General features: G+C 59.7%; 1 protein-coding gene across 1 annotated transcript; it reads left to right on the top strand.

Annotated features, from left to right (window-relative positions):
* Positions 1-1,135: 1,135 nt before the first annotated feature.
* LOC309603491 (major vault protein-like) lies at positions 1,136-18,527 on the top strand (the record flags this gene model as incomplete). The annotated part of the gene is given in 20 exon segments (XM_082338324.1): positions 1,136-1,334; positions 7,237-7,491; positions 7,848-7,860; positions 7,862-8,044; positions 9,016-9,139; positions 9,201-9,332; positions 10,166-10,260; positions 10,945-11,181; positions 11,874-11,999; positions 12,177-12,335; positions 13,388-13,638; positions 15,891-16,088; positions 16,494-16,632; positions 16,891-17,077; positions 17,080-17,098; positions 17,395-17,511; positions 17,618-17,744; positions 17,833-18,021; positions 18,392-18,484; positions 18,486-18,527. Coding segments are annotated over 19 exon segments (2,550 nt in total). The 5' UTR covers positions 1,136-1,334; positions 7,237-7,372.
* Between the last annotated feature and the right edge of the window lie 7,045 nt (positions 18,528-25,572).

The following is a 25,572-nucleotide window of genomic DNA, read 5'->3' as shown; positions in this document are numbered from 1 at the left end:
TTTCGGGGAAGAAGTTTTTCCTAAAATCCAACCCAAACCTGCCCTGGTGCAGCTTGAGGCCGTTCCCTCTCGTCCCATCGCTTGTTCCTGGGGAGCAGAGACCGACCCCCCCGGCTCCAGCCTCCTTTCAGGCCGTTGCAGAGAGCGAGGAGGGCTCCCCTCAGCCTCCTCTTCTCCAGGCTGAGCCCCCCCAGCTCCCCCAGCCGCTCCTCCCCAGCCTTGTGCTCCAGCCCCTGCCCCAGCCTCGCTGCCCGGCTCTGGCCACGCTCCAGCCCCTCCATGGCCGCCTTGGGGTGCGGGGCCCAGCGCTGAGCACAGCATTCGAGGGGCGGCCTCACCAGTGCCCAGCACAGGGGCACCATCACCTCCCTGCTCCTGCTGGCCACACCGTTCCTGACACAAGCCAGGGTGCCATTGGCCCTCTTGGCCACCTGGGCACCCTGCTGGCTCATGTTCAGCGGCTGTCGACCAGCACCCCCAGGTCCTTTCCCACCAGGCAGCTCCCAGCCCCTCCTCCCCCCCAAAACCAAAAACCGACCCAAAACTTCGCCTGGGAGAAGGCCAGGTGACTACGTAAGTACCGACTCATCTCAGCATGGCTGTGGGAAGCAATAGGGGAGAGAGAAAGACGTATATGTATGTACAGGTATGCATATGAGAATTCCCTTCCGAGTGCCGCTTCAGGTTGTGGCGGCTTTGACACTTGACAGTAAGTTCCCCGAAACGTAATCTTGTTATTTTTGAGAGTCGTCGGGGTGCTGATGTCTTTGTTTGGCTGCCAGGGTCATTCCCGATGATCCGAATTAGTGCCTTATTGCTTGCATGTATTGAACTTGAGATGGAGCTTGATGCTTCTGGACCAGAAAATAGAAGCGGGGGAAAGAAATGTAGTTGCGCAGGTATATGCACACGCACGTGCGTATACGTGCTTACACGCACGTGCGTCGTGCACGCAGTACGCAGGCATGGTCAGTATGTCTTAAGTTGTTAAGGGGCGGGAAAATATTTGACAGGCTGCAAATTTGTAAGTGTTAACTAAGGTGTTTATGTTAACGAACATTTCTAAGTGTTAACGAAGGCATTTTCATCGCTCTGTTTTGATGCTTCTCTGTTTCAGAACTAAACTCCTGCCCTGCTGGCGGCGCAGTCTGTCGGCGTGTTTGAGGAGGAGCGATCTTTCCTGGGGGCGGACGGCAGCGGATCTTGCGGGAGGGCTGCGGTGAGCGAAGGCAGCCGCAATTCTGGCCTTCATCGCCTGACGTCGGCGGTGCGGTCAGTGCCAGCGCAGGTCACCGTCCTCATCGCCTGTCGACCCCCGGCACGGCCAGGTGAAGGTAACAGGGTAACGGTGGAAATGACCGCTTGCAGTTAACGATCTCGATGAGTGCAGACTGAGGAACTGCACAGTACTAAACACACTACACATAAAAGTTCATGTACTGTGTAAATCTATAGTTTATATAATCATTACATGCTGTTGGATATACCAATGGCAAAAAGTATGTCAGTACATGACTGAAAAATAATCTAACGGGCAGAATTTTATGAACTAATCTCCAAAAAATAAATCAGATCTGTGATTACAATACTAAAAAATAATCTAACAGGCCAAAGTTTAGGACTCATCTCCAAAAAAAAAATCAGATTTGGGATTACATTACGAAAAGTAATCTAAAGGGCAAAACTTTAGGATTCATCTCCAGAAAAAAAAAATACATATATTTGGGATTACAGTACTAAAAAATAATCTAACGAGCCAAAGTTTAGGATTCATCTCCAAGAAAAATCAGATTCCGGATTACATTACTAAAAAAAACGGGCCAAACTTTAGGATTCCTCTCAAAAAAAGAAAAATCAGATTTGGGATTACATTATGAAAAAATAATGGGCCAAACTTCAGGATTCATCTCTAAAAAAAAAAAAAAAATCAGAATTGGGAACGTTGTGCTTTTAATGTTCCTTTACCAGTGGTGTTGTCTGCATTCTTCATGAATTTTGTAGCAGACTTCTCAAGATATTTCTCAGCTACAGGTTTTACTGGAACCTTGTAGGTGATTCCTCTTGGGGTTTGCGAATTCTTCTTGGCGCAGGTTGAGGCGAAAGATGTCTGTGGCCAGAGGAAGCGTGAAGCTTTTATAGGTATTTATACGCAGAAACGTATGACTGTCTGTGATAATATCGAATTAAAGAATAATTTAATGTTTACATAAGCTATATATTTGTGCAGTACATACACTTTTTACGTGTAGTCGATTTACACTTTAGTACTATACAAAAGACCTTCGGCTGGGGCTGCACGGCTAGCAGGCGCGTCCCCTGGGGGGTGGATAGGGGATCCCTCTCTGGAGGGTGCACCGGATAAAATTGAAGAAGGTGCCGCGAACCAACGCAGCCTAAGGGAAGGCCACCCTGACAGAAAACCCACTGGCCCTCCAAGTCATGGGGGTTGGGCAGGAGGCCAACTACCTCCTCCCGGAAAAAAAATAAAAAGTTGCAGAAACGACGAGCATCAACTCGGAGATGGAGAAAATCAGTAATGAAGTGAGGAGGAGGAGATGGAACTGGATCGGTCATGTCCTGAGGAAAAAACCAACAGAAGACTGCGCTGTGGCCCTTGGGGCTCCAGAGCACGCAGCCGCAGACCGATCGAAGTGGAAGAACGATGTTCGCGCCTTGTGTGCCTCCTGGCACTGAGAGAATTCAGATCAGACTATACAAAAGAAGCGTTGTCGTTGTCGGTTCTTACGTTGTCTTCCTCAAATCTGCTTTTTTCCCCTGTATAATGATAAAATTGTACCGCTCCGCTCAGCGGTTATTTATTTGGTGCGTGCTTTTCCCCCGCGGGAAAGGACTCGGTCTCGGTCGTATTTGTTCACCGTAGCGCTCTCCGTTGTAGATTAAATTTCCCACCGTCTCCTCCGTCTTCCGTTTTCTTTCTCCTGCAATCTGTGGTGAAAAACACCACCCGAAAGGCTCCAGGGCTCCCAGCCTTGAGAGCGTGCGTAACGTATCTCTAGTCCCGTTTCAAGGAAGAAATATATTGGCGGTGTCAGACGCAAACAGGGCGGCGCCCTGTTTTAGGAGGAAAGCGTGTCGCGCTTGGAAGCCTTGGGTAGGACCGGAGGGGGTTGCCTTCCTCGGTCGGTGATGAGCGTTGCATGTATTATCTGACCTAGAGTTGATGTCTATCCCGCTTAAGCTCTAGAATTACTCTGAGACCCAGGAAACTCCCGTTTTTGTGACCTCGGAGCTTTTCCAAGCTGCAGAATTAAACGGCTGTCGCAAATTCAAACCCGGCGCGAGGAGATGGGGCCGTGTTTTGAATTTTCTTCCATTGAGGTGTTGGGTCGAGCTCTCGATCCTGGTGATCTGTTTTTCCGTTGGGGCTGTGTGTTCCTTTTTGCGTTGACAGCTGGCATTTCCTGGAGGGGTCAGGTTTGTTGTTCATATTCGCATACTCCTTAAAATGCTGGAAATGGCGACCGCTTTGCCTGTGCGGCGGTGCCCAGATCTTTTGGGAATATTCCATGTACCTTGCAGTGTTCTGGGAGAGGCGACGTCCGGCTTTTTGAGATCTTCCTGCATTTACTCTGCCAAACTGTGCTGCGTTTTTCCAAACAAGCTCACCTCTAATTTTGGATCTGTTCTCTCACAGGATTCCTGGCTGTAACAGACCGATTGCATCAAATAAATGTTGACCTACTGCGTTGGTGGCTTTGCAAATGTCGGGAGGACTCAACGGGTGACCAGAGAAGGTATTAGATGGTTGCTTTTGTTTCTTCCGAGCTCAACAGAGAATATTTTTTTATTGAATTTGAAGAATCTGTGGAAAACATCAAGACTTTTCTGAAATGCTTTGTAAACTCACACTGGTCACCCAGTCTCCAGCTGCTCGTCGTTGTAGATGTCGTGAAGTGTCCTGCCGACCACTTGAACCAGCGGCCCATGAAATCAGGGCATGCGTATTTTTGTCATTGGGAATTCTCTCTTCTTTAGGATATGTAGAAAAACAATTCCTGGTTCACTGGATGTCCATCCCAGACGCTGGATGTCCATCCCAGACGCTGGATATCCATCCCAGGTATCGTAGTGTGCCATGTCACAGCAGGGAATTGTGTAACCTGGAAGAAACTCTCCCGACAAACGCACAACCAACCACCAGATTCTAGTTTTCCCCCCCAAAATGAACAATTACTCGTGAAAAAGGAGCTGTGGATTTTTCGCCTCCCCCACAGAAGGCGAAGGCTGTTTCAAAGTCGCATTCTTGCATTTCTGTTTCCTGAAGAGGGGAAGAGGTCACCTAAAACAATTTACACCATCACGTTTAAAACAAAACCAGGGAATGCTCTGCTTGCTGCTTCCCTGCACGCGTCACGGGAGGTGCCAGCATCTCCGGAGGCGATTGGCGGGTTACGTTTGATTGACGGAGAGAAACCGTGCCGCTTTATTGTGCCTTGCCGGGATGGGGAGACGGGAGGGTTTGCTGACAAACCAGGAGACGTAGTAAATAATCCTGAACTAAATAAAGTTTTCTTAAGGGAAATCTTCAACTGAAAAAGGGTTTTTTTTCCCTCATCCGAGTGTAACTCGCGCCCCAAAAGATGTCAGCGTTTTGCAGAGGGAAAGGCCAGGGTGGAGTTGCTTGAGGAGGCTGACGCGGGGGGTACGCGAGGTTTTACGTCGCGCTTGCACCGCGCCATCCCATGCCGCGGTCAGCTGCTGTTCCCGACGTAATTCCCGTTCCCAAAACGCAGACCGCGCAAATCGCTTCTCACAAGAGCGCTTGGAAGATCTCTCTAAAAATACTATTTTGGAAAAAAAAAAAGCAGCAATTTGGAAGCTTCTGGAGGCCATCGTGGGTTAATTGGGCTTCAACTCTTGGTGCTTTTGCCTGCTCTAAAGGAAGCGGACGTGACCAGAAAGAATCCACGCCCCAGTGCCAGCCCCCCCGGAATAAAGCCCCTCCTTGGCCTCTGTCCGGATGGCGGAGGAAGAAGATTTCGGGGTAACTGATACCGAGGCTGGCGTGGGTTTTCCCCGTGTCTGAGTGCGTGTTCGGGTTCGTTCCGCTGGTCTCTTCCGTCGAGTTGGAAGCGGAAGCAATTGCGCTGGTTCAAGTACAGTGGCAAATTGAGCCCGTGTCTTTCCAGGGCGCTGGTCGGAGGAGATTAAAAGCGTTGCACGAGCTCGGCGCGGCTCCTGTGGAATGGTCGGCTGCTCCTCCGCGAGGGGTCGGGGCAGAGTGTGGCTGGTTTTGTTACAGCCGTCCCTGTCCCCTCCTTTCCCCGCAGACGTGCGAACGACCCAGGCAGCTTTTGCTTTGTAAGCGGAGAGGTTCTTCGCCCAGGTGGGGCAGGGGACGTCTTCCTTCTGCTCCCTCACTTGGAAAGTGTTAGAAATTAAAACCTTTCCCTTTTAAGGAGCTCACCAAAGACCCTTTTCTCTTCAGAGTGCCCCGAGAAAAGCTTCTTGTTGAAAGTCCAAATGCTTTCCTGGTCTTGGGATTGAACTCGAGCTCTTTCTGGGCTCGAAGACCAAGCTTGCGGAGTTCTGCACCCAACGCGGGCACCTTTGGGGGTTTTTGCGCGTTCTATGAGCAGTCGCTTCATCGTCTTTTTACTTGTATTTACCATGGACGTGGGCACAGCCACAGAAAGAGCGGTGCTTACAGGTCTGTGCTCTGTTCCTGCCGAAACTCATTCCGAACAGATCCTGCTGGGTCTGTTTTTTTATAAAATAATCCGGTTTAGGTTGCAGTCGTTTGCATTGGCTGGGATGTTGATGGGACTGGCTCTTGACTGTGATTGTATTTCGGGTTTTGAAGGGCTTGACGCTAAAGACTTCTTTTTCCAAAGGTACCAAGCAGGAGTTGCTTGGCACCGACTGGAGTCGTTGTGCTTATTAGCAGGTTTTTCCTTTTGTATTTGCGTTTAAAGAATTGCCGAAAGGAGCTGAGGAACCCCTGCCACGTTCCCAGTCATCCCACATCCCCCCAGTGCCCCCACATCCCCCTCAGTGCCCCCACATCTCTCCCCCGTCCCCAGATCTTCCCCAGTGCCCCCATCCCCCCAGTCCCCCCACATCCCTCCAGTCCCCCCACATCTCCCCACTCCTCACATCCCCCCAGTGCCCCCACATCCCCCCCTCCCCACATCCCCCCATCCCCGTACCCACCTGGACGTCACCCCACCCCCCCACCCCCCGCCCCAGTCCCCACAACCCTGCCACTGGTCTCCACGTTCCCTCTGTCCCTCCGTCTGTCCCCCTGTCCCTCTGTCCTTCCATCCCTCCATCCCTCTGTCTGACCCCTCCGCCCCTGACCCCGCCCCCTTCCCCCCGCCCACCAATGGGAGCGCGCCCCAGGCAGCGGAGGCCAAGATGGCGGCACCGGTTGCCCAGCAACGCGACCAGGGCCCGGGACTCCCGGCCTGCGCCCGCCAGGGCTCCGGTTCCCCAGGGCCAGGGCAGGGACCGGTACCGGTACCAGCACCGACCCCTCCGTCCCCTCCCGCCCCCCGGCACCGCCGCGGCGACCCTGGGGCCGCTCCGTGCTGAGCCTGGCCCTGCCTGGGAAATCCCAGCCTGGGCGGGGCAGCGCGGGTGTAAACGCAGCCCGGGGGGGGGTAAATACAGCCTGGGGGGGGGCAGATCCAGCCCCGGGGGGGTAAATGTGGGCCCATGGGAGGGCCCCAAGGGGCCGGGCCCTGCCTGTGGCGGGGCTGGGTCTGCCCACGGGCTCTTCTGGTCTCTGCTGCCCCACAGCGAGGTGTCCTGCCCCACGGTGAGGTCCCCAGCCCCACGGCGAGGTGGTCTCCAGCCCCCCCAGGGAGGTCTCCAGCCCCATGGCAAGGTGGTCTCCTGCCCCACGGCGAGGTCTCCTTTCCCCCCAGCCCCATGGTAATCTCGCCAGCCCCATGGTGAGGAGGTCTCCTGCCCCACAGGGAGGTCTCCAGCCCCACAGCGAGGTCTCGTGCCCCACGGCGAGGTCTCCAGCCCCATGGCGAGGTGGCCTCCTGCCCCACAGGGAGGCCTCCTTACCCCCCAGCCCCATAGCAAGCTCGCCTGCCCCACAGCAAGCTTTCCCACCCCACGGCAGGGCCCCGGCCACCCCACGCTGCCATGAGCTCCTCTGCCTCACGGCCAGCTTTTCCCACCCCATGCCCAGGCCTCCCCCCCGCACTGTGAGCCCCATGGTGAAGTCTTCGCCCCTCCACCGTGAGCTTCTCCACCCCACAGCAACCTCGTCAGCCCCACGGCAACCTTCTCCACCCCATGGCAAGGTCTCCTGCCCCACCGCAAGCTCACCTACACTCCGGGAAGGTCTCCTGCCCCACAGCGAGGTCTCCTGCCCCATGGCGAAGTCTCCTGCCCCATGGAGGACCCTGTCATCCGCATCCCCCCCTACCACTACGTCCACGTGCTGGACCTCAACAGCAACGTCACCCGCGTGGAGGTCGGGCCCCACACCTACGTCCGCCAGGACCATGAGAGGTGGGTGCTGTGCGGTGGGGGTGGGGGGGCGTGTCTCTGGCTATAGGGCCCCGGGGGGGCTCTATAGGGCCGTACAGGGCTGGGGGGGTGGTTGAGGGACTCTATAGGGCCCTGGGGGGGCTCTATAGGGCTGTTCAGGGTTGGCGGGGTTGGTTGGGGGCCTCTATAGGGCCATAGGGGCTCCGTAGGGCCCTGGGGGGGCTCTATAGGGCTGTTCAGGGCTGGCGGGGTTGGTTGGGGGGCTCTATAGGGCCGCAGAGGGCTGGGGGTTGGTTGGGGGGCTCTGTAGGGCCCTGGGGGGACTATAGGGCTGGGGGGCGGGCGGGCTCTATAGGCACCCCACGGGCCACCCCCAGTGTGCTGTTCGCCCTCGCGGCTCATGCTGGTGGTGCCGCCCAGCCATTACTGCCTGGTGCTGCACCCGGTGGCGCAGGGCCCGGCGGGGGCCGTGCTGGTGGACACGGCCGGGCAGGCCCGCCTGCGGCACACCGACCTCGAGGTGCGCCTGGCCCGCGAGCCCTTCCCCCTCTACCCCGGTGAGGAGATCCAGCAGGTACCTATAGCCCCTGCCGCCGCCCCACCGCTCCCTACGGCTCCTCCGGCCCCTGTGGGCCCCATGACCCCTCTGTAACCCACCCCATAGCCTGCCATGGTCCCCTATAGCCCCTGTGCCTCCTCCGGCCCCTGTGGGTCCCATAACCCCTCCCTAACCCGCCCCATGGCCTGCCATGGCCACCTATAGCCCTTGTGGCTCCTCTGGCCCCTATGGGCCCCATAACCCTCCCTGTCCGTGTGTCCCCAGGGCATCAACCCCCACCCGTGTGTCTCTGGGGTGTCACCCCCCCCCCATCTGTGTGTCTCCAGGGCATCACCTCCCCCCTGTCCGTGTGTCCCCAGGGCATCAACCCCCACCCGTGTGTCTCTGGGGTGTCACCGCCCCCCCCCCCATCTGTGTGTCTCCAGGGCATCACCTCCCCCCTGTCCGTGTGGCCCCAGGGCATCAACCCCCACCCGTGTGTCTCTGGGGTGTCACCGCCCCCCCCCCATCTGTGTGTCTCCAGGGCATCACCTCCCCCCTGTCCGTGTGGCCCCAGGGCATCAACCCCCACCCGTGTGTCTCTGGGGTGTCACCCCCCCCCCCCCCCATCTGTGTGTCTCCAGGGCATCACCTCCCCCCTGTCCGTGTGGCCCCAGGGCATCACCTCCCCCGCGTCCGTGTGTCCCTGGTGCGTCACACCCTGTCCGTGTGTTCCCAGTGTGTCACCTCCCCTGTGTCCGTGTGTCCCCAGGGTGTCACCCCCTATGTCTGTGTGTCCCCAGTGTGTCACCCCCCGTCCGTGTGTCCCCAGGGAATCACCCTCCGCATCCATGTGTCCCTGGGGCATCACCCCCCTGTCTGTGTGTCCCCAGGGCGTCACCCCCTGTCCGTGTGTCCCCTCCCTGTGTCCGTGTGTCCCCAGGGCGTCACCCCCCATGTCCGTGTGTCCCCGCAGCATCACCTCTGCTGTGTCCGTGTGTCGCCAGGGTGTCACCCCGCTGCAGGTGGTGCTGGCCAACACCGCCCTGCACCTGCGGGCCCTGCTCGACTTCGAGGCCGAGGACGGGACGCGGGTGGTGGCGGGCGACGAGTGGCTCTTTGAGGGCCCCGGTGAGCAGGGGCGGGGGCGTCTCCCCCTTGGGGATCCCAGGCTGACGGCGCCGCCCCCCAGGCACCTACGTCCCTCGCAAGGAGGTGGAGGTGGCCGAGACGCTGCAGGCCACTGTCATCAGCCACAACCAGGCCGTGCGCCTGCAGGCACGCAAAGAGTGCCTCAACTGCCGCGGTGCCCGCTGCGTCACCGGTAGCGCCCGCCGCCCCACCCCGCGCCCCCGCCGGCACCCCGCAGCGCCCCTGGGACCCCTGACCCACCCCGCAGCACCCCTGGGACCCCCGCCCCATAACCCCCACCCCGCAGCACCCCTGGGACCCCCACCCCATAACCCCCATCCCACAGCGCCCCTGGGACCCCCACCCCATAACCCCCACCCCGCAGCACCTCTAGGAACCAACCCCACCCCACAGCACCTTGGGGACACCCACCCCACCCCGCAGCACCCGTGGGACCCCCGCCCCATCCTATAACTCCCCCACCCCACAGCGCCCCTGGGACCCCTGCCCCATAACCCCCACCCCACAGCGCCCCTGGGACCCCCACCCCATAACCCCCCTCTGTCACCCCGCAGCACACCTGGGACCCCTGCCCCACCCCATAACCCCCCTCCCCACCCCACAGCACCCCTGGGACCCCCACCCCACCCCATAACCCCACCCCACAGCACCTCTGGGACCCTCACTGCTCCCACCCCACCCCCATAACCCCCGTCCGTCACCCCGCAGTACCTCTGGGCCCCCATCTTGTCCCCCAGCACCCCTGGGACTCTCCGAACCCCCGAGACCCCCATCCCAGCACCCTTCACATCCTCCCACCTGCCCCTGGGGACCCCCCGGCACCCTCAGGGCTGCTGGTCCACCTGTAGCACCCCCCGCCCCCCAAGGATGCTCCAGATCCATAGGTCCCTCAGCACCCCACGGTTCTCCCCGCACCCCGATGACCCCTGGGGTCCCAGCACCCCTGGGGCTCCCAGTTCCCCCCGAGCCCCCCAGCACCCCCAGCACCCATCCCCCTGCTCCCAGGCGAGGAGTGGCTGGTGAAGCAGGTGGGTGCCTACCTGCCCGGCGTCTACGAGGAGGTGGTTGACGTCGTGGATGCCTACATCCTCACAGACAAGGTACTGAGCACCCTGACCCTGGCACCCATGGGTGAGCGGGCCCCTCCGGACTGCGTTTGGGGGTCCCCTGTCCCTATTCCGCCGCACCCATGGATGACAGGAGCCCTCCAGGATGGGCGAAGGGTCCCCATTGCCCCTTGATCCACCACGGTGGGCACCCTTGCGCCCACGGGTGATAAGGACCCTCCAAGGGGGGCAGCTGGGGGGTTCCTACAAGCCACCCTGTTCCTGTGGCCGCTGCGCCCATGGGCGACGAGGGGGTCCCGTCCCCTTCGCCCCTGCTGTCCCTGTTCCCCCTGCACCCATGGGCGACGAGGCGGTCCCGTCCCCTTCGCCCCTGCTGTCCCTGTTCCCCCTGCACCCACGGGTGACGAGGGGGTCCCTGTTCCCCCTGCCTCAGTGGGTGATGACCCCCCCCTCCCGCCTTTCCTGCTGCACCCATGGGTGATGAACCCCCCCCGGGATAGGTTTGGGGGTCCTGCACCCACGGGTGATCAGGACGCCCAGGGTGGCTTTGCGGGGGGGGGTCCCATGTACTGGTTCTGCCCTCGTGGGTGACGAGGCCCCTCGGGGGTGGGTTTGGGGGTCCCGTCACCCTCTCTCCCTGCGCCTGCGGGTGCCCAAGGCCTGCTGGGGCCAGCTTCACCTCTCCCCTCACCCGCCGCGTCTCCGTCCCCCCGGCAGAAAGCCCTGCACCTGCGGGCGACGCGGACCTTCGAGGACGAGCGGGGCCGGACGTGGCGGACAGGGGAGGAGTGGCTGGTGACCCAGGCCCAGAGCGAAGCGTACATCCCCGAGGTGTTTGAGGAGGTGGTGGCCGAGGTGACGGTGACAATGGTGGGACCCCGGCAGTACTGCGTGGTGCTCGACCCCGTGGGGCCCGACGGGCAATCCCAGCTGGGCCAGCAGCGCGTTATCAAGGTGGGCACCCAAAGGTGGCCCCTGGGGACCCGCAGGTGGCCCCCAAGGGACTGAGTGGAGCCTTAGCTTGCCCGTGGGTCTCCCGAGGAACCCTAAGACCGGGACGTACCACCGTCGTGTCACTGGGGGACCCCGAGGTGCCCCGAGAGACCCAGGACCTGAGCGTGGCCCCCAGGGCCACTTGGGGCGCTCTGAGGGAACCTCGTGTGTGCCTAGGTGGCCCCAAAAGTCTCAAAGGTGGCCCCAAGGGTCCCTCTGAGGTCTCCCCAAAAGGCACCCCTGAAGGACTCTACCTTAGCCCTGAGGTGTCCCCAAGGGTCCCGAAGGTGACCCGGGGGCCGTGGGGACCATGGGTGGCCCTGACGTAGCCAAACGTGGTCACAAAGGTGGTCTTGGGGACCCCAAGACACCAACGTTGGCCCCGATGCCCTGCTGAGGGACCCTAAGCTCCCATAGGAACCCATGGGTGGCCACCAGGAACCAGAAGTTGGCCACGTAGACCCCTGAAGGTCTTGAAGGTGGCCCCCAGGGACGTCCCCGAGGGTCCCTAACGCACCCATGTCCCTGCCCTCTGTCCCACCATGTCCCACTGTCCTTCCCCCGTCTCCCCCCGTGTCCCCACACCCCCGCCCCACGTCCCCACCGCTTTGTCACCTTCCCATCCTGCTGGTGACACGGTCCCGCATCCCCAGGGGGAGAGGTCCTTCTTCCTGCAGCCAGGTGAGCGGCTCCAGGCTGGCATCCAGGATGTCTACGTGCTCTCTGAGGATGAGGGGCGGCTGCTCCAGGTGCTCCAGACCATCAAGGACACCGATGAGGTGGCCCAGGGGACACCCGGGGAGCAACTGGGATGACCGGTGGGGTCAGGGGACAACACGGGGGGGACACCTGGGAGCCCTGGGGGACAGTTGGGCTACGTGAGGGACTCCTGGGGGATCTGGGGGGGGTCCCCGCATCCCCAGGCCGGCCGCTGACGCCAGTCCCCGCATTCCCAGGAGGGGACGGAGGTGATGCGGCGGGCGGGTGACCGCTGGCTGGCCCAGGGCCCCCTCGAGTACGTGCCGCCGGCCGAGGTGGCCGTGCTGGAGCGATGCCGGGCCATGCCCCTCGCCGACAATGAGGGCATCTACGTGCGCGACATCCGCACGGGCAAGGTGCCCGCCCTGGCGCCGCGGCTCCTATAGCTCCCCTGGAGCTCCTGGTAGCCCCCTAGAGCTCCCTCTTGGCCCCTATAGCTCCCTTATAGCCTCCTTGGGGGCTGCCTATAGCTCCCCCACAGCTCCCATAGGCTTCCAGGGCTCCCCTACAAGAGCTTTCTATAGACCACCTATAGCCCCCCCAAACCCCTACGGCTCGCCCACAGCTCTCTATAGCGTCCCGCAGCCCCCCCATAGACCCCTGTAGCTCCCCCCCAACCCCTATAGCTCCCCCATAGACCCCTGTAGCTCCCCCATAGACTCCTGTAGCTGCCCCCCTAACCCCTATAGCTCCTCCATAGACGCCTGTACCTCCCCCCTAACCCCTGTAGCTCCCCCATAGACCCCTGTACCTCCCCCCTAACCCCTGTAGCTCCCCCCTAAACCCTATAGCTCCCCAACCCCACTAGAGCCCCTTATAGCTTCCCGTAAGTCACTCCCCGTAATCCCTATAGCCCACCATCGTCATGCAAGCCCCTATAGTCTCCTGTGCCCCTTTCCACTGCTCCACATTCCCTTAGTGCCCCCCATACCCCCTCCCAGTGCTCCCAGTAACCATACACCCCATCCCAGTATCCCCCCCAGTGCTCCCAGTATTCCACGCATCTCATCCCCATGCCCCCAAATGCAGTCCCAGTCTCCCAGAACCCCTCTCAGTGCCCCCAGATATGCCCCACACCTCATCCCAGTGCTCCCAGTACCCCATATACCCGCTCCCAGTGCCTCCAAACCCCATCCCAGTTCCCCCAAACCCTCCCAGTACCCCCCCCACATCCCAGTGCTCCCAGTACCCCGTATACCCGCTCCCAGCGCCTCCAAACCCCATCCCAGTTCCTCCAAACCCTCCCAGTACCCCACCACCACATCCCAGTATCCCTTACACCTCTCCCAGTGCCTCCACACACCCCTTCCCAGTGCTCCTGTTGCCCCCCAAGCCCCTCCCATGGCGTTCCCCGACCCCGCAGCGGCCGTCCCGGCCGGGAGGCGCCCTGAGGTGGCTCTGGGTGCAGGTGCGGGTGGTGACGGGCCAGACCTACATGCTGACAGAGGCCGAGGAGCTGTGGGAGAAGGAGCTGCCCCCCGCGGTGGAGGCACGGCTGGCCGAAGCCCAGGGAGGCACCCACGGCGCCAATATAGGGGGCCGCTCCTCCTCCAGCCCAGACCTCGGGGTCCCCCAATGCGACTGCACCCACGCTGTCACCTACCAGGTCCCCCACAACGCTGCCGTGCAGGTCTACGACTACCGGGAGCGGCGAGCGCGGTGAGCGCCCGTGGTTACTGGGCGCGGGGGAGGAGGGACGCAGTGGGGATGGAGGAGGAGGTGGCTGGGGGGGAAGAGATGGGGATGGAGGGGGCACGGAGGGGGGGGGGGGCTGGGCACCGGGTGACGTTGCTGTGACCCCTGGGCTGGTTCTCAGCGCGATCTTGGCCCGTGGCGGCTGTCCTTGGCATGTGGCCGCTCTCCTTGGTGCGTGGCCGCTCTCCTTGGCGCATGACCGCTCTCCTTGGTGCGTGGCCGCTCTCCTTGGCGCATGACCGCTCTCCTTGGTGCGTGGCCGCTCTCCTTGGCGCGTGGCCGCTCTCCTTGGTGTGTGGCCGCTCTCCTTGGCGCGTGGCCGCTCTCCTTGGCCTGTGACCAGTGTCCTTGGCCTGTGGCCGCTGTCCTGGGCCTGTGACCGCTGTCCTTGGCGTGTGGCTGCTGTCCTTGGCGCATGACCATTGTCCTTGGCCAGTGACCGCTGTCCTTGGCATGTCTGTGGCCAGCTGGGCCCAGCGCTGGTGGTGCTGGGCCCCGGGGAGCGAGGTGACGCTGTGGGCACCGCCGTGGCCTTGGCACGTGACCCACGCCCTTCACATGGTTTTGGCGCACGCCGGAGCGGCGAGAGGAGAGAGTCGGTGGCATAGGGCCCTGGGGAGCAAGTGACAGCGCAGGGACTCTCGTGTTACGGCACGTGCTCGGGTTCAGTCCATGCGAGTCGCGCTCAGGGATCCTGGGCTCCAGAGGCCGGAGGGAAAGTCGGGAGCGGGGAAGACGCGCCCTTGGGAGGAGAGGTTCAGCTTAAAGAATATGTAAGGAAATGTATAGGCCCATGAGCCCTGCTGGGCTGCAACGACGAGTGCTGAAGGAGCCGGCCGATGTCACCGAGAGGCCACTCTCGATAATCCTTGCTCAATCCTGGCGACTGGGAGCTCCAAGGCTGGAAAGGTCACCCTCACCTTCCAGAAGGGCAAGGAGGAGGACCCGGGGAGCTCCAGGGCGCTCAGCCTCTCCGCCGTCCCTGGGAAGGTGATGGAGCAGCTCAGCCTGGAAACCATTTCCAGGCGGGTGAAGGACAGGAGGATCCTCAGGAGAAGTCAGCATGGATTCACCAAGGGGAGGGCGGGCTTGGCCAACCTGAGAAACGTCTGCGATGAAGCGACTGGGTTTGGAGACGAGAGGAGAGCAGTGGCTGTTGCCTGCTGGGACCTCGGGGAGGCTTCGACACTGTCTCCCACAAGATCCTCACGGAGACGCTGATGAAGTCTGGGCTGGATGAGCAGTGAGGTGGGCTGAAAAGCGGCCGAGCGGCCAGGCCCAGAGCGTGGTGACCGGTGGCACGAGGCCTAGTTGGGGGGCAGTAAGTAGCGGTGTACCCCAGGGATCGATACTGGGTCCAGTGCTGTTTAACATCTTCATTAACACTCCAGATGACGGGGCAGGGTGTGCCCTCCGCCAGTTTGCAGATGATACCAAACTGGAAGGAGTGGCTGGTACTCCAGAAAGTCCTGCTGCCATCCTGAGGGACCTCAACAGGCTGGAGGAATGGGCTGGCAGGAACCTCATGAAGATCAACAAGGGGACGTGCAAAATCCTGCCCCTGGGGAGGGACAACCCCAGGCACCAACATGTGCTGGGGGCTGAACAGCTCAGACCTGGGCCTCCTGATGGACACCAAGGTGACCACAAGCCAGCAGTGTTGCCAAGGTGGCTAATGGTGGCCCAGGCTGCGTTAGGAGGAGTGTGGCCAGCAGATGGAGGTGATGCTTCCCCTCAGCTCAGCACCGGTGAGGTCCCACCTGGATGCCATGGCCAGCGCTGCGCTCCCCAGTACAAAAGAGCCACGGACGTACTGGAGAGTCCAATGAAGGGCCACAAAGATGCTGAAGGGACTGGAGATCTCTGACCCCCCGCTAGACGTGGTCACGGGCCGCTGGCTGTTGGTGGCCCTGCTTGAACGGCGGGGCTGGACAAGATGGCCTTCAGGGGTCCCTCTGCACCGCAGCCACGCTCTCATCGTGGCATCCCGTGGTTCCGTGACGTCTCCTTGGCGCGTCCTTGTCTTGTCCCCTTCGTCCTTGGCACGTCACCGGCGCCCTTGGTCCGTCACAAGGCGCTGCTGGGTACCTGCGTGTCGTCACTCCGGCAGGGTGGCTCTGACGCGCTCCGGCCTGTCCTTGGCATGTCCTCGGCGTGTGCTCGGCGTGTCCTCGGCATGTCGCCCGTGCCCTTGACGCGCTCTCGCCCTCTGGCAGGGTGGTGCTGGGCCCCGAGCTGGTGGTGCTGGGCCCCGGGGAGCAGCTGACGGTCCTGTCCCTCTTGGCTGGCCACCCCAAGCGTCCCCACGCCTGCTGCAGCCTCTGCCTCCGCCTTGGCCTCTACTTCTGCACCGACATCGTCACCATCGAGACGGCTGACCACGCCCGCCTCCAGCTCCAGCTGGCCTACAACTGGTGGGCGGGGCTTTGGGGGGGTGTGTGGCTTGATGGGCGTGGCTTTTGGGGCGGGGCAAGGGCTTTGGGGAGGGGGCTCCGGGGCAGGACTTGGGCCGTGGGGCTGTGGTCAAACTGGGGGTGGAGCTGGGGACTTGTGGGCGAAATTGGGTGGGGTGGGTGGGGCTCGGAAAGGGGGTGTGGCCTCAGCACTGGGGGTGGAGCCTAGGTATTCAGGGTGGGGCACTGTGGGGGCGGGACCTCTATGGAGAGGGCGTGGCCTACAGCCAGGAGGCGGGGCTTGGCAGGGAGGTGGAGCCAGATGCCAAATGGCCTTGGGGCGGGGGCGGCTGTGGGTGGGACTGGGGTGGGAGCGGCCCGGGGTGGGCGGGGCCTGAGGGCGGAACCGCCCCTCCCCCCCCGCAGGCATTTCAAGGTGCTGGGAGACCCCAAGGCCCTGGGGCGCCTCTTCAACATCCCCAGCTTCATGGGCGATGCCTGCAAGGCCCTGGCCTCCCATGTGCGCGGCGCCGTGGCCGCCGTCACCTTCGACGACTTCCACAAGGTCTCGCTCAGCCGCGTCCCCTTCCCCCCACCGTGTCCCCGCCTTCACCCACCTCACCCACGGCCGCCACCGGTGCCGCCCTCCGTGTCACCGTGGGTGGCCCCGATGTCCCCGTGACTCCCCAGTGTCCCAAGAACTCAACAAGGTTGACCTCAGCCACGTTTGGGTTTGATGAAGCCCCGCGTGCTCCCCCTCCCTGCCATGTCCCTGCCATCCCCGATGTCCCCAAGCATCTCACGTGTCCCTGCGTGTCCCCAGAACTCCAATCGTCTCATCTGCTCGTCCGTCTTCGGCTTCGACGACGGCGGGCGGCTGTGTCAGCAGGTCTGCTTCGCCCTCAATGGGCTGGTGGTGACGAGCGTCGACATCCATAGCATGGAACCCGTGGACCAGCGCACCCGCGACGCCCTGCAGTGCAGCGTCCAGCTGGCCATCGAGATCGCCACTCCCAGGAGGCCGCCGCCAGGTTCCCACGTCCCCCCGCCTCACCTCCCCTCCCTCCCGCCTCCCCTCCCACCTGGATGCTGCCAGGTCTCGGTGTCCCTCATGTCCCCAAATGTCCCTCCCTGTCCCCCGCGCCCCGCCACGTCCCACCTACCCCCTAAGTCCCCCCGTGTCCTCTGGTGCTTTCCTCCCTCCCCCCATGTCCCCAGATGTCCCCTGCCGTGCTCCCCGTACTAACCGTGTCCCCCCACGTCCCCTGTTTCCCCGCCGCGTCCCCAACGTCCCCCTCATCCTCGCCCCTCTGTCCCCCATCCCCAGGCACGAGGTGGAGCAGTTGGCGCAGGAGGCCCGGGGACGTCTGGAGCGCCAACGGCACCTGGATCAGGTGGAGGCCGAGCGGGCACGCAGGGAGCTGCTGGAGCTGGAGGTCCTCAGGTCGGCCATCTTCCCAGCACGCACTGGGGTCGCCCGCCTTCCCAGGGGGCGCCGGGGCGGGGCGCATGACTCGGCTTCCTCCTCCCTCCCCCCTCCTCTTCTTCAGCCCGGCGGTGGAGAGCACGGGGGTGGCGCGGGCAGAGGCGCAGGCCCGGGCGGAGGCCACCCGCATCGAGGGCGAAGCCATCATCCTCCAGGCCAAGCTGAAGGCCAAGGCCATCACCATCGAGACAGTGCGTGGGGAAGGGCGGGGCCCCCGGCGAGCCACGCCCCAGGGCGGGGCAGGGCGCGTCCCGACGCTGACCTTCCGTCCCCCGACAGGAGGCGGAGCTGTCGCGACTGGAACAGGTGCAGGCCCAGGAGCTGCGGGTGCAGTGGGAGCGGGGGGAGGTGGAGGCAGCGCGGGCCCAGGCGCTGGCGAAAGTGGAGGCCTCGCAGGTGCGGGAGGTGGCGGCCGCCCTGGGGCCCGAAACCATCCGGGACATCGCCTGGGCGGGGCCCGAGCTGCAGGTGAGGGGTGTGGCCTCTGGGGGCGTGGCCTCTGGGGGCAGGGCCTCTGGGGTGGAGGAGGGGGAAAGGCTCTGTGTGGTGGGTGGGCAGGGGGTGGAGCTACCTGGAGGGGGTGGTGCCTGAAGGAGGCATGGCCACCTGGAAGGGGTGGAGCCTTGGCTGGGGGTGGGGTCTCTGTGGAGTGGGTGGGGCTTTGCTGGGCGGGGCACCCTCTGGACTGCTGGCAGGGGGTGTGGTCTTCAGGGGGTGGGGTCTTCAGGAGGGTGGAGCTTCTCTTGGGAGGGTGTGGCCCGAGGGGGCAAAGGGGTGGGGTTTGCCATGAGGGGCGTGGCCTGCCAGGAGGCATGGTCAGCACCATGCCCGCCCCCAGGTGAAGCTGCTGCAGGGCCTGGGGCTGCAGTCCACTCTCATCACCGATGGCACCGCCCCCCTCAACCTCTTCGCCACCGCCCGTGGGCTTGGCCCCGCCCCCAGATAGCCCCACCCCCCGAGGCCCCGCCCCCTGAGGACTCCAGCATCCCACACTCCCCGAGACCCCCCGCCTCCGGAGTGGTCGGAACCAGCCCAATAAACAGAGCAGGTGGCAGCGGTGGTGTCTGCCGGCTGGTGTGACGTCATAGCAACGCAGCGACGTCAGAGGCGGCAGTGCTCGGAACTGCAGTGGCGTGACCGCGAACAACCCCGCGCTCACAGGGCGGGGCACTGTGGGGGCTGTGACGTCAGCGACGAGGGCAGCACCGTCATTGCCCTGGGGGTGTCGGGAACTGTGAGGTCAGCAGTTGGGGACGGCGTGATGTCACAGATGATGCCAGGGCTCGTTAGGAAGGCGGCCCGGCAGGACTGGCTAGGGCAGAGTTTTGTGCGCCGGCACCTTTTCATCCTTCCATTCCCCCTGCTCCCCCCTCACCCAGTCCTCCAGGGCCTCCCCTCCCCACCCACCCCGTGTGCTGCGACGCTGCCTCACGCGTCCCTGGCACCCCGCGAGCCGTCCGCGCTGCCGCTCACCCATCACCGGGGCCGTCGGATCTGCACCGCGGGGCTGAGCCTTTTCCCGGGCTTCCTTCGAGTCCCTGATTTGCGTTCCCGCCTGCTGCCAGGCCCCCGCCCTCCTCCGGGATGCGGAGACGGGGAAAAGGACCTGGGGGTGTTGGTCGACAGCTGCTGAACATGAGCCAGCAGGGTGCCCAGGTGGCCAAGAGGGCCAATGGCACCCTGGCTTGTATCAGGAACAGTGTGGCCAGCAGGAGCAGGGCAGGGATCGTCCCCCTGTGCTGGGCACTGGGGAGGCCGCCCCTCGAATGCTGTGCTCAGCGCTGGGCCCCGCACCCCAAGGCGGCCATGGAGGGGCTGGAGCGTGGCCAGAGCAGGGCAGCGAGGCTGGGGCAGGGGCTGGAGCACAAGGCTGGGGAGGAGCGGCTGGGGGAGCTGGGGGGGCTCAGCCTGGAGAAGAGGAGGCTGAGGGGAGCCCTCCTCGCTCTCTGCAACGGCCTGAAAGGAGGCTGGAGCCGGGGGAGTCGGTCTCTGCTCCCCAGGAACAAGCGATGGGACGAGAGGGAACGGCCTCAAGCTGCGCCAGGGCAGGTTTGGGTTGGATTTTAGGAAAAACTTCTTCCCCGAAAGGGCTGTCGGGCCCTGGCACAGGCTGCCCAGGGAGGCTGTGGAGTCTCCATCCTCGGAGAGGATGAATCTGAGCCGTCCCCTCGTAAATCTGAAAAGGAGAATTACAATACCATCAACACAGATGGAACCCTCCTGTTTCTGGGAGGTTCCAGATCAATCAACGGTTCCAGACCAACTAACAGTTCCAGACCAAAAACCGTGGAAACTTCCTGTAAGAGAAGCGATGGATACTCACAGTCAAGCTCTGGTTTTCTGTGGAATCTTTGCTTTTTAGCTGGTTTTGTGCTTTTTCCAGCAGCGCAAGCATCAGTGCTGCATTCGACCTTGTTGTGCTTCTATCCTGTAAAAAACACAAATATGCATCGATATGATAAGAAGCAAGCAGAAGGGCACGAAGAAGATGTTGCCTACACCCTCCGGGGGCCTGTCACGCTCCCCAGCTGGAAGGGAGCCCCATGAATCAATTTTACAGGGCTCGAGCTCAGCGAATCCCACCCCCCCTTCAGCTCTGCTTCAGCACAAGGCTCTCGAGAAACAACCCACCTGCGAAATTTCTTCCCCTTGGGGTAAAATCCACTTCTTCAGCTGGAGGATCTTCCACAGAGAGGTGAGCCCATAGATATCACAGAGGTTGCTGATGAGGAACACCTGAGGCCACGGAGTCAGAGCCTTGGCAACCAGATTCTTCATTGCGTTCACCAGGTCTTGCTCTTTCTCATTCCCCTCGGCAGTGGGTGCGTTGGGATCTGGAGCTGGAAAGAAGGTTTCTTGTTATGCCCAGTCCCCAGTGGTGGCACGTCACACATGTCCTTCACCAACGCAGCCCCTACAGCCATGTAGGTTGCAGAAGGATCTAGGTTGCAGCAGGACCTTATCCCCACAGGTTGAAATGTGGCTTCAAGGCAACGTACAGAGGGTCCCTTAATTCATAGGGAAACGCCTGGAGAACAAAGTGAGTCTGGGGACTGAAGAGCTGGAAAGTTTGTCCAAAACAACGTCAATGTTCACCAAAACTGTAATTTTCCAGCAAAACCCTCCACGGCTAGAACTTCTAGGGGCTTGTTCTAGACCTGCTTAGGGGCAGGCGCGGTTCTGACGCTACATGAAGCAAAAGAACTCACCGGAAATCATCAAGCACGGCGGCCACGTGGCTGATGGAGAGCTGAAGCTGGGCGATGAATTGGAGGATGTTAATGCTTGAGACCCCAGGCTTGCAGAAAGCAGAAAGGTATGCAGCGGAGAGGCAGTTTTCAGCAAGCTGGCTGACGTCTTCAGAAGAAGGATGCATAAAATCCTTCTCAAGAGAGTGATGCAGTTTTGAAGAGTGTGAAGGTGGGTTACAACTGAGCGGCTCCTCCTTCTCCCTTGTGCCTTCCCCTCATCTTTAAGGTGAGTTTCCTCAGCCATAAAAAGATGTGGCGCGGGGGCGGGAGGGGGGGAATTAATGTCATGAATAGGTTTTAGCTGGAGTGGCGGCCAAGTTATGGTATTCTTTGGGACTCCCAGTGCAACCCAATGGGCGCTCACCTCCAGAAAGTGCACCACCACGGAGTAGAAATGGTCCATTTTGCTTTGGTTGCTTATTATCTTTTTCTCCACCTGGGACAGGTATTCTTCCAAGTGAACCTTGACGTTGTTGAACCTAGGGCAGAGAAGGACAGAGAGAATCAGCATCCACGTAGCCAAGGGGTTCAGCAGGGGGGCTGGGGAGCAAGCTGTGGGCCAACCCGCATCGCAGCAGCAGCTTCAGGAGGGAGGACTGGATGATACAACCGGTGTCCATGCACTCCTCAAAGGGAGACAACTCGCTTTTTGGCTTTTACACTAGGAGGGAAGGATGACAGCCATTATTGGACTTCCGAGAGCGTGAGGTCAGAACCGAGTTGAGTGGAACCAAGCTCTTTTACCCCTTTTCCCCGCTTGATGCTCAGGGTTGGGTTTGCAAGCCAAAAACTCTTATCAGTCGCTGAATGATTTTGGCGGAGGGTGGCTCTCTGTCTCCCAAAAAGTACATGGTGATGAACAAAACGAAGAAGGAATTGCATTTCCTCCTGAATTTGCTGTGACAGGAGACAGCTTCCCTGGAGGGAAGAAGAAAACCGAGACTCGTGGTCAACCTCCAACCAATGAAAGAAACAAGGTCTCTCTCTCCCTGCAGAGCACCGGACCCAGAGCAGGGAGCCGAGATGCCAGTTTTTTCAGGCGCCAGCATCTTCTACGCCAATATTTAACACAAGGACAATTGAGACACGCACGTTTTTGCCAGCGCCGGGACACCTCGTGGCCTCCAAAGACGTAGGCGTATAATCCTCCGGGATTCCTCCTTGCAGATCTTACACTGCTTGTTCGCCCACTCCCGGATGCAGCGAGTGCAGAAGATGTGGCTGCAGACCAGCTCTGCCGGTTCAGTGATCTCCCGCAGGCAGATCTTGCTTTCCTTCACTCTCTTCCTGAGGGACTCTGCCAAGAGAAGAGGCAGCTCAGCGCCACTGCCGGGTTTGAGGAGGGGCGTGGTTCGGCTCCTGCCTAACGTACAGCCTGGGGCACGGGGGGGTGAATGTGGATGGGCGCTTTTGTCTAGTCTCAATGGACTGTAAAGAACCAGGGTGACCCTGCACCGCTTGAAGACCTGGCAGCTTCTGATCTGCGGGAGGACCAGACCATGTCAGAGAGGTCCATGGTGACGATGCCTGGGTGAAGGGGATGGAGAGCCTGGGTGCTCAGGGGAGCTGGTTTCTTTGGCACCACACCTAAGATAAGTTCCTCCAGATAGGATTCAGCATCTCCAAGAGATGCTGTCACCCCTTGGCGTCATCAGTGTGGCCTCCCTTTGGCCCAAAGAGGTTCCCCCCTAGTGCTGACGTATTTCCCCCACCCTTTACAAATATCGCATCGATGGAGAAGGAACCTAAAGTCAACTTTTTTCCCCCAGGTAGGACTTACACCAGATGCACAGCATCGGCATTCTCGTTGCATTCCTTCAGCACTTCCATCACCAAATCAAAAGTCCTCTCCGGCTCAAATCCTGGGATCGCGTAGATGCACAGCAAAAGACAAATCCGCGGTGCAAGGTCAGAAGAAACATCTCTCTGGTACGCGGAGGACGAACGTTACGGGAAGTCAGTGCTGCAGGGGCACAGATTTTAATAGCAGAATTAAGCAGATCCAGGTATGGATGGCTCTGCGTGGACTTCTGAGGGTAAACGACACGGTTTGACCCTTTAAATGTCGAGGAAGCCTTCCTTGATTCCAAATCCTCATTTTGGCTTATGAATCCAAATATCTTTTGTCTCTTGGATGGTGTTTCCAGCTTTTTCCCATGGCTAAGCCCTCCCTACAAGTGGGACCGGAGGTCTCGTGGAAGACAAAAGCCCTCCCAAGCTTCATGGCCATGAGCTGCTCCAGCAAACACCTACATTCCAGAGGTAGATGACCTGCTTCACCACAAACCTCAGGAGTTTCTCCTTTATTTCTGTCTCGTTGTGCAGCAGGTAGTCAATCAACATGTAGTGGATGTTGTCCAGCGATATCTGCAAAACACCAACCCCGAAGGATGCCGATTAGGTTGCAGCAGAGACCTCCTGCAATCCCTTCCCACCAATATTCCTGTGACTCGTCCCAGTTGGCGTGTGGTCAAGTGAGGACACAAGGCCTTCAGAGACATCATTAGAGGGAGAAAGATATGGCACGGTCCTGTCTACGCTGCTTGTTTCGACAAACCCTGGGCCAGACTGACACAGACAGCCTGTTTCTGGGTGTTGTCTCCGGAGAAACGTAAAAATTCCACGACAACTAAGAAATTTGAAGATGATGATACATACACCATTTTTTTTTTTGGAGCCACTTTGCAAACATGTTTGCGATAAGGAGGAAGGACCAGGAAAGGGTGTTCAGTTGGAGGACTTGTGAGGCCGGCACCCCGAGAGGAGGGTGGCTTCAGTTCACCTGACCTTCAGACGTGAACATATTTGCTTGCAGTCCTGTCAACAGAGAGTGACAGAACTTAGAGCACACTGTCCAGGAGTTTCTTCTTCTCCTGGTAGAACTGAAGCTGGTAATTGTCCTGACTGATCCACTCTACCCAGGGCTTAATGGACTTGAAGTTTTTGAGCCACGCTACGCAGCATCGAAGGGCAAAATTCTGTTTTTGGAGGGCTGCGCTTTCTTCAGGAGAATGTTAAAGGCATCAAGCATGATTAAAAGAAATGACATTTGCAAAGAGAGACAAAAAGAGTCTAGGTAAAGACCTGACCTCGCTAGTGGGTAGCACGGAGGGAAGGGATACCTCATGAGTAGGTGCTGGCATAGCTTTTGGAGTAGTTGACAGGGTTAAAATAGGAAGAAATGGACTCTTACAGGTGAAGTTCTGGCGTCTGTAAGCGAGGAAGGGCTTTAATGACACTAACAGCACCCTGGAGAAAGAAGGATCTTGGAATCACCATGAGGAGTTCTCTAAAAACCTTAGCTTGCTGCTGTAAGCCATAAGCATCTTAGGAGTGATGCGGACATCTCCACGCGGACATGGCAAGCGAAGGAGCTGGATCCCACCACCAAAGGGCAACTCGAAGAATCCCACCCGCCTCTAGGGTCAAAGTGTCCAGGGGACGTCGACATGATATCCAGAGTGAAGCAAACAAGAGGATGCCTTCGTCTTTATATAGCATGTAATTAAACGATTGCCTGCAGCTCCTTTATGACAGCGTCGTCGCTTTTTGCTATGTCAATGAAGAGCTGATAATCGTCCCGGAGGTAGAAATATTCCATGTGAAGCCAGATCGCGGAAAAGCCCATCTCCCCCTACCCACGAAGGAGCAGAGTGGTTCTGCGCTGCCTACGAAAACTTTTGAGAGACTCTGCAGGTAAAATAAAAAGTTATTTCTGCTCAGAGCAAGCAACAACAGGACTAATGTGGCACGCTTATCATTGCTTTGGTATACCATATGAGGTTTCCTCGTCAAAAATAGTTCTTATGGTGGAATTAAGACAAGATGTCAATAAGAGCTGAGGAGTAGCCCCAGAGAAGCACAATGGAGGGCTTGTCAAATCATCAGATTTCTCAGGAAGGCTAGGATTAGTGACAGAGGCAATGCCACTTGAAGCCGCTGCTCTACCCAACCCTACTCACCTTGTAGACGGAGAGACCTTGTCCAGGAAAAGCCATCCTGAAAAAGTCGTTGGCGTAATAGCATAGCAGGTCTGGATTGCTGCCATCTGGCATCAAGGCATTCTTGACGAAGGTTTGGTAGAATTTGGCCACTTTCTCCGTTGGCTTTGGCTGGTCTACAAGGGAGAGCAAAGAGAGTTATGACCACTTAGTGGAAAATGGGAGATCCTCCTTAGGACTGACGTGGAAAAATGGCCAAGTGCAAGGCCACGGGTGGAGGGGCATGATGCAGGAGGAGATCTAATGCAGAAGAGACGCACAACATGGTTCTGGGTCATTTGAGCGAGGATCACAGCCCCTGTGGTTCCTAATAAAAGATGTGGATCTTTGGCGGCTCTGCCGGGTCAAAGCTCCCCCTGGAAACTCTCATGTTATGTTTTATGTGATAGACTTTCTACCATATGTCATCCAGGTAGGCTTTCAAAACCCAACTGAATGGGAACTGGCAGAAGATGTACGAGTTGCAGTCTTCGGTCATTGATAACACAGGAATTTAGTACCCGCCACCCTTGAATTAAACAGAACAGAAAGACGCGTTAAATTGTGCAAAAAACCGTAGGTATTCATAGATGCACCACCTCAGAGAACTTCCCGACTCCCACTGATGTGTCTTCTCTTCCAAAGTGTTCAGAAACCCGGGAAGATATTCTGTAGAGAAGTCAGGAACAGGGAAAAAAGGGAAGAGCGTGGAAGGAGCCAAATTTGCTGAAAGCTTAAAACAAAGGGGAAGTTTTGGTGCCAGTGGCGTGACACCCAACTCCTTCCAT

Source organism: Platalea leucorodia, assembly GCF_965183815.1.
Source record: "Platalea leucorodia genome assembly, contig: HAP1_HAP1_SCAFFOLD_113, whole genome shotgun sequence".
NCBI lineage: Eukaryota > Metazoa > Chordata > Aves > Pelecaniformes > Threskiornithidae > Platalea > Platalea leucorodia.
The sequence above is the reverse complement of the archived record's forward strand: the minus strand, read 5'-3'. Positions and strand labels throughout refer to the sequence as shown.